Below are 6,876 nucleotides of genomic sequence, written 5' to 3'. Positions count from 1 at the left end.
ATATATATATATATATATAGATGAAACAATAAACAAATTGAGAAAATATCATTTGGTGTAAAACAAATTTTAAGAAGTGAATATAAGTAAAACGGTTTCTTATTAATCTCTTTCTTTCAATAATCTCAAAAACTATTTAAGATATAAAAAATGTTCTATACAGAATAAATTTTATAATAAAATTATCTCTATAAATAGTTATTTTCAAAATTTATATTTTCAAAATTATTTTTGTTTAATATTGAATTTGATACTCTCTCCGCGTTCTCTATCAGTGTATATTATAATATGCATTTACTCACCAAACCCCATGTCGAACATTCTATCAGCTTCATCCAGAACTAGAAATGTAACTCTAGTTAAATTCGTTGCTTTCATTTTAACTAGATCGATCATTCTACCAGGAGTAGCGACTACAATCTCTGCACCGCTTTCTAATGCTTTGCTCTGTTCCCACTTGCTGCCACCTCCATAACAACAACATACTTGAATATTGTAAACCTTTCCAAATTTCTTTGCTTCTTGATAAATCTATAAACAAATAAAAAAAACATTCATGGTAAACTTTTTGAACATTCTATTATATAAGAGAAAATATAAGAGATTGTGATACCTGTTGAGACAATTCTCTCGTTGGCGCCAAAATCAAACCAATCGGGCCATCTCCAGCTTTCAATTCACGTTGATCCATAATGTGCACTAACATCGGCCAAATAAATGCTGCTGTTTTACCGCTACCAGTTTTTGCTATACCTATTATATCCCGCCCACTTAAGGCTGCAGGAATCGCCTGTGCCTGAATAGGCGTAGGCTGTGTATACTCGTTTTTACGGATAGCTTTAATCAAAGCATCGTCAAAGCCGAAATGAGCGAAACTCGTTACCGGATTTGGCGGAGATGGTCCGGATACTTTTATACCCAGAGTCTTTTTTAAATCATCGATCTGCTGTTTGCTTAAACTTGCAATTTCTTCGTGCACGTTGTAAAAGTTCTTCTCGAATGATTCATATTCTATTTCACTATGATCAATTGCAGGTAATGGATCGATCTCCTTCTTCTTCGGTGGCGCAATAGGATTTCCGTCTTCATCGTATTCAATCTCTTGATCGGATTCTTCTTGTTGCAAACCAGCAGTTGGATTTTCTTCCATATACCTTAAGGAGAAAAACAAAGATGGGGATTGTATTATATTTTATCAAAATTTTATATTAAGTATGTGTGATTAATAATATCTAATAAACTTATACCTGTAGTAACTTTCCTCATCGTCTTCTCCATCAATATCTGCCCGAAATCCTTTAGATTTATCTTCTTTACGATTATCACCACGCTGAGCCGCGTAATTGTTTCGCTTCACTTCTGCATCAATACCTGCCATGAAAGCATCCAAAGTATCCTCCTCACTATCACTGTTATCCTTCGTTGCTGATTTCTTCATCAAGTCATATGTGGGAGAACCAGGCGCGGGTATATATTCCAACGATGAAGTTGGAGGTTCGTCATCGTCTTCAAAGTATCTGAATTTAAATAGGAATCATAATGCTTAATATATATGATCTTTTTATAACATTGATTGTATTCAAAAGAAAAATATTGTTTAGCAGAAAAAGCAGCTTTGCACAACTGTTGTAAAATTGTTTTAAATATGATTGGTTTATATATTTAGATCTAATATAAAACTAATAAGGGTAAGAACTGCTTATATAAAAGTCTTATAATTGTAGCTGCTTTTTTGCAAATGCATCGTTTGTATATGAAATTATAATACTAACTCTTCCTCGGTCTTGCTGCGCTTCTTAGGCATGCCCCAACATGCAGACAAGGCATTTTCCGTAATGGCATTCATCGTGTGATAGCCTTGTTTACTCAGAGTAGAATTTGGTGGAGGTGGAGGTATGTTTGTGCCACTTCTTTTTGTTCCAGACATTTGGAAGCCACTGAAGCCGAAGCCTTTCGGCTTGTTACCACTTCCTCGATGATAACTCATTGTGTTGACTTTAACAAAATTAATGATAATTGAAGCTAATTAAAACTTTATCTCTTGTTATTGTAATTGAGTTATCTAATTAAGAGTGCTTTCCAGTCAGAAACAGTGATAACACAATGTAATACAGTGAATCATTTATCTTCAATTATTATTAACAAACAACAAGAATATAATAAAGTATATTTTTTATTCTATACTAAAATTTTCTTTCCTGCTTTTGTCAAATCTCGAAAAACATCTAAGTTTTTCAGTTTAAATTCCAAAAGTATATACCAGTTTAGCTATATAAAACAAACTTATAATTCAACACAATCAACACAAACATTATTCTATACTTCTTGACAATAAATAATAAAGAAAGAATGATTAGTGCCAACTATATCTCCTAAAAGAAAAACAGTTTATATTACACTGTCATCTGTCTCTTACATCTTATAATGATTCGGTCAGGATAAATGTGTTTTTCCTTTAGTTCGATATAATAATATCGCATTATCTTTCATTTTTTAAAGTTTCTGGTTCAGTTTAATTCATGTATTAGTATTCCATTTATTCTTTTATATAGCTATATAGTAAAAAGTAGAGGCAAAGAAGTGGTTGACTATATCAAACTCAGAGTAAAGACACCATCCAATTAGAGAAGATAAATAATAATCTGCGTCTCTTGTTGGAAATACTCATAAATAACCGTATACGGATAATCTCAGTCGTGCGATAAAACACAAAATTATAATTATTCTTACAGAAAACAAATTCTAAGCGATAATATTCATTTTGCATTTCATCTAAAATATTCAAACGATTAATACATGAAATAAATACAATAACAAATGAGATTAAAATCTCATGAGTAATTAATTCGAGGATCAAAGGTTAGGGATTACAGAGTCAACATCGTTATCATCGCGGAATTCATTTTGATTGGCTTCTTTTCACATTATTTGCGACGTAATTGTAGGAATCTTAACTATACGATAACTACCTGTCGTACAACGAATTCACGAATCCATTCGCAAATCTTATTTCACTGCCAAACCAGCCGAACGATAAGATTTCTGTCATGCAAAAAAAGCCACGAACTACGCGGCGTCGTTACATTCCATCCAGGGCCACCAACTGAAGCATGGAACTTCTCTTTCGTTTCATAGATGATGTTACTATCGACGATTGTCGCTGTCATCAGCGAAATGGTAGTTTCGTAGTTGCGTCACACGATGGCGTTCTAGGTGACGCGCGCAACATGGCAACGCGCGGCTCGCGTCGTTCTCGATGACGGCGCTCTGGCTCTCTTTCACTTTGTCTGATGCTTTCGTCGAATTCGAATCGAATAATTCGATTATCTCAAGCGCGTAGATTCGAGCCAAGAAAAATCTTTCTGGATAGCACGAGCGGTACGGTTAAAAAAGCGAGAGAGAAAAATCTTTGAAGGTCTCATTTTACGGATGGGAGAGGGGCGGTGGAGGGCGGTTCGACCTACTCTACGACACAGTGTCGTCCAGTCATTGTCGGTGCTATTTCGTGTTGCAAGAAAGCACGTCAAATCACGTCGCAGGACTCGAACGGTGTACCTCCCGTAAGGACATTCTGTTATTTTCGATCCGCCCTATACGCGCGTGTGTGCGTGTGAGTGTGTGTGGGGTGTGTGTATGTGTGTGAGTGTGCGTGTGTGTGTATGTATGTATATATATTTGTTCTGTGCGCGATTTTGTGGAGGGTTACGATGGAATACGTGCAGATAAAGGACATCCGCGCGGGGCAGAAGAACATCAACGTAGTGTTTATCGTTTTGGAGGTTAGCCATCCTACCATAACCAAAGAGAACCGCGAAGTTCGAACGTTCAAAGTGGCCGATAGCACCGCTTGCATGAACGTCTCCATCTGGGACGAACCTGGACAACTCCTGATGCCGGGTGATATAGTACGGCTTACCAAGGGTTATGCGTCCGTTTGGCGACAATGTCTGACCCTTTATTCGGGAAAGAACGGTGACATTCAGAAGATTGGCGAATTTTGTATGGTAATCAACGAGCAGGTGAACATGAGCGAGCCGAATCCGATGCTGGTGCAGCAGCTTGTTAATCGGGATCAAAGTGGCTCCGGCCCGCCCAGCAGCAACATCAACAACAGCATCACCAACAACGGCAATGCCAACAGTATCTCGGGTCAATCAGGACGGCAGCCTTTGGTACATAACTCATTAAGAACATCACCCGTGACGATTCCGTCGGCGAGTCAGCGCGGCACTGCGCGGCACGAATTTTTGTAATTATTTATTTCGCCTTCGGTTGAGTTCTTCTCATTGTTCTTGTATCAAATTACACTCGGGATACGTCAGTGTTTTTATATAATAATTTTATAATTTTTACAGTGACGAGAAAGATGAGTAGAGCGATCCCTCCAATATTGAATGAAGAACGCTATTTTGTGCAGCGGTTTTGTAGCTATTTTTTTTTTAACAAGCAATGCTGAGCATTAACATTTAACGTTCCTATTTTATGTATATCAAAGCTATTTAGATATGTATTTAAATAGCAACAAGTGTAAAATCTAAAACACAAATTAAAGGATAATGCCATGAATAGGGATCGCTTATTTTTAGCGCTTTTGTTTAATCATTTTAAGACATTTTAAACTTTGGACTTAATGTCGTTGTCTATTGTAGATAAATAACTTTAATATGTAAATTAAAAACATGAACTATTATTCTCCAGATACATTTGTCTGTTAAAAATATGATAAAACATGCGAGACTGTGTTCTTAAATTCAATATTCAGAGGGATCGCTCTGTATCCCTCGTCTTTGCCAATTGTAAATTACTATATGAAAGTGCTGACATATCTTGAGCTAATTTGATATGAGAATAACGAATCCTTATTATAATTTTACTAAATAATTAAAATTTTTTTAGTTATTTAAACTTTTAGTTATTTATTTTATTTAGTTTAAAACATTTATTTTACAAATTATATTTCTTTTAACTATTTTTCTTATTTACTAAAAGACTAACACACTAATTAATAAAAAAAATATATAAAAATATATGTCATATGAAAAAAAATATATGTTATGTAAATTAGGTAATTTAAATGTAATTATATCGAGTCTTTATAGAACATAGGAAAAGATTAATGTAACTTGAGTATCTCGCCATCTCAATAACACCAAGCACCCAGTGTATGAATGAAATAAAATATGTGCAATTTGTGATAGGCAAGTCAAAGTAACACAACAACTCCTGGTAGCGGATCCGCGGCAAGTTCGACGACCGCAAAGAGCGGAAACGGCGGCAGTGGAGGCAGCGGCAACGGTGGCAACACCACCAGCAGCGGTGGAGGCAGCGGTGGCAGTGGCAGCGGTTCAGGACTATCCGGTACCTCGGTGCGATACTCCTCGTCGGACTCGACGACGAAGTCGGCGCCGACGACAAAGAGCAACTCGCGCGGACGCGGCGGCTACAGGAACGGCGGTCGTAGCGACCGGAGATAACACACGAGAAGGAAGCGGCTGATCATATGTGTGTAAATGAGTGAATGAACGAATAAACGTGATGCGCGACAGATCTGTGTGACTGTGGCTATGTTTCAAAATTGATTGCCTATATTGAAAATCTCTAGTGCACGTAACTGTAGCATTTTGAACGCTGGCAATAAATTTGGAGCACAGCCTTGTGTAATATATAATTTTTTCCTGTTTTTTTTAATTTTAGTTTTTGATGCAGGTTTTATAAGCCAGAAAGTTACTTATGTGTTGGAAGTAGAGATTGACTATCATCTATTTCATCTAAGAGTGAACATTGTGAGAGTCTACTTGCTTTAGTAATGATGTATACTTGATTTTTTTGAGCGATTCTGTAACGTTATTGTAACGTTTCTTATCATTTTGGCATCATTTGAAATCTCAGATCCTTCAAGAATTAAAAAAAAACTTGTCTTTATTCAAAAAATGATAATCTTAACAATGCAAAAGTCTTGAAATTTTTGAAAACTTTGAAAGCCACGAACAATTAAAACCTCTCATGAAACAAAAGTACTTTATATCATTTCATATAGAATATATATTATTTTTTAGATTAAGTTATAAAAAATTATATAATCAGTGTTTTATTAGAATTAATTCAAAATGTTATATTCAGAATTTTAAATATTATTGCTTATTTTTAAAACATTTAAGAAAAATGTTATGAAATGTATTAAGACAAAATTCTTCAAGATTTTAATATTTGTTAAGATTGTTATAACTTTTAATTATTTCTTCCATATTCGCAGAATTATATAATATTTTTGAAATAATTCGAACAGTATGTTTATTAACATCATCACTACTCGTCGATAGTTTGAAAACTGTAGATTATTTTTATAATTAGTAGTGTCTCACTTCTGAGAAATTTTTTCAATATAAGTACTAGACGAGAAAAAATCTTTTCGCGCTCGTTAAATCTTTGGATATGTAGGGTGACGCTTAATTACATACAACAAAAGCAGTACTCTAAACTGTATTTTAAACAAATAAAATCTAAAAAAAATAAAATATATATTAAATGCGTGCAAAATTATTTTAATATAACATTCTGCATCAAAGATAAAATATAAGTTAGTGATAATAAAAATTGTTTCATTAGTACATAATTACTTTGTATTAATAATGAGCGAATTGAAATTCGAAGGAGGAAAAGAGGGGGAAAGAGAAAAAGAGAGAGAGGCAATGATTATATAATGAAAAATTTATTCTAATCCTAAAATTAAAAAAAATTAATCCTAAAATTTATTCAGTAATCAACATATTCTAGTCATACATGCAGATTCAAAGCGATTATCTCTATCAGAGGAAAAAAATCTTATAAGAAATGCTGTTACACTAAATACTATTTAAGAAAAATTAACATTTTTTT

At 34.4% G+C, this 6,876-nt stretch overlaps 2 protein-coding genes across 3 annotated transcripts in view; one reads left to right on the top strand and one right to left on the bottom strand.

The window, feature by feature from the left end:
- The window catches only part of LOC108684670 (ATP-dependent RNA helicase DDX42), a 4,866-nt gene extending 1,777 nt beyond the window's left edge, over positions 1–3,089 (bottom strand). The window contains exons 1-5 of the mRNA XM_018189113.1: positions 2,970–3,089; positions 1,773–1,995; positions 1,248–1,517; positions 614–1,154; positions 303–531 (exon numbers count right to left, since the gene is read on the bottom strand). Of these exons, the coding sequence (XP_018044602.1) occupies positions 303–531; positions 614–1,154; positions 1,248–1,517; positions 1,773–1,987 (1,255 nt within the window). The 5' untranslated portion in view covers positions 1,988–1,995; positions 2,970–3,089. The remainder of the gene's footprint in view (positions 1–302; positions 532–613; positions 1,155–1,247; positions 1,518–1,772; positions 1,996–2,969) is intronic.
- A 131-nt stretch (positions 3,090–3,220) lies between these two features.
- LOC108684672 (SOSS complex subunit B homolog) lies at positions 3,221–5,784 on the top strand. 2 transcript variants are annotated; one of them, XM_018189117.1, is made up of 2 exons: positions 3,221–4,172; positions 5,199–5,784. In XM_018189117.1, the coding sequence occupies exons 1-2, from the start codon at positions 3,660–3,662 to the stop codon at positions 5,472–5,474; spliced, it is 789 nt and encodes a 262-aa protein (XP_018044606.1). In that variant the 5' UTR covers positions 3,221–3,659; the 3' UTR covers positions 5,475–5,784. The 2 variants fall into 2 exon arrangements, with proteins under 2 accessions (XP_018044606.1, XP_018044605.1); XM_018189116.1 differs by having other exon boundaries at positions 3,221–4,249.
- The last annotated feature ends 1,092 nt before the right edge of the window (positions 5,785–6,876 follow it).

The sequence above is a fragment of the Atta colombica genome, unplaced genomic scaffold (assembly GCF_001594045.1).
Source record: "Atta colombica isolate Treedump-2 unplaced genomic scaffold, Acol1.0 scaffold137, whole genome shotgun sequence".
In the NCBI taxonomy this organism is placed as follows: Eukaryota; Metazoa; Arthropoda; class Insecta; order Hymenoptera; family Formicidae; genus Atta; species Atta colombica.
Note: the sequence above shows the minus strand (reverse complement) of the source record. Positions and strands in the feature narration are given on the sequence as shown.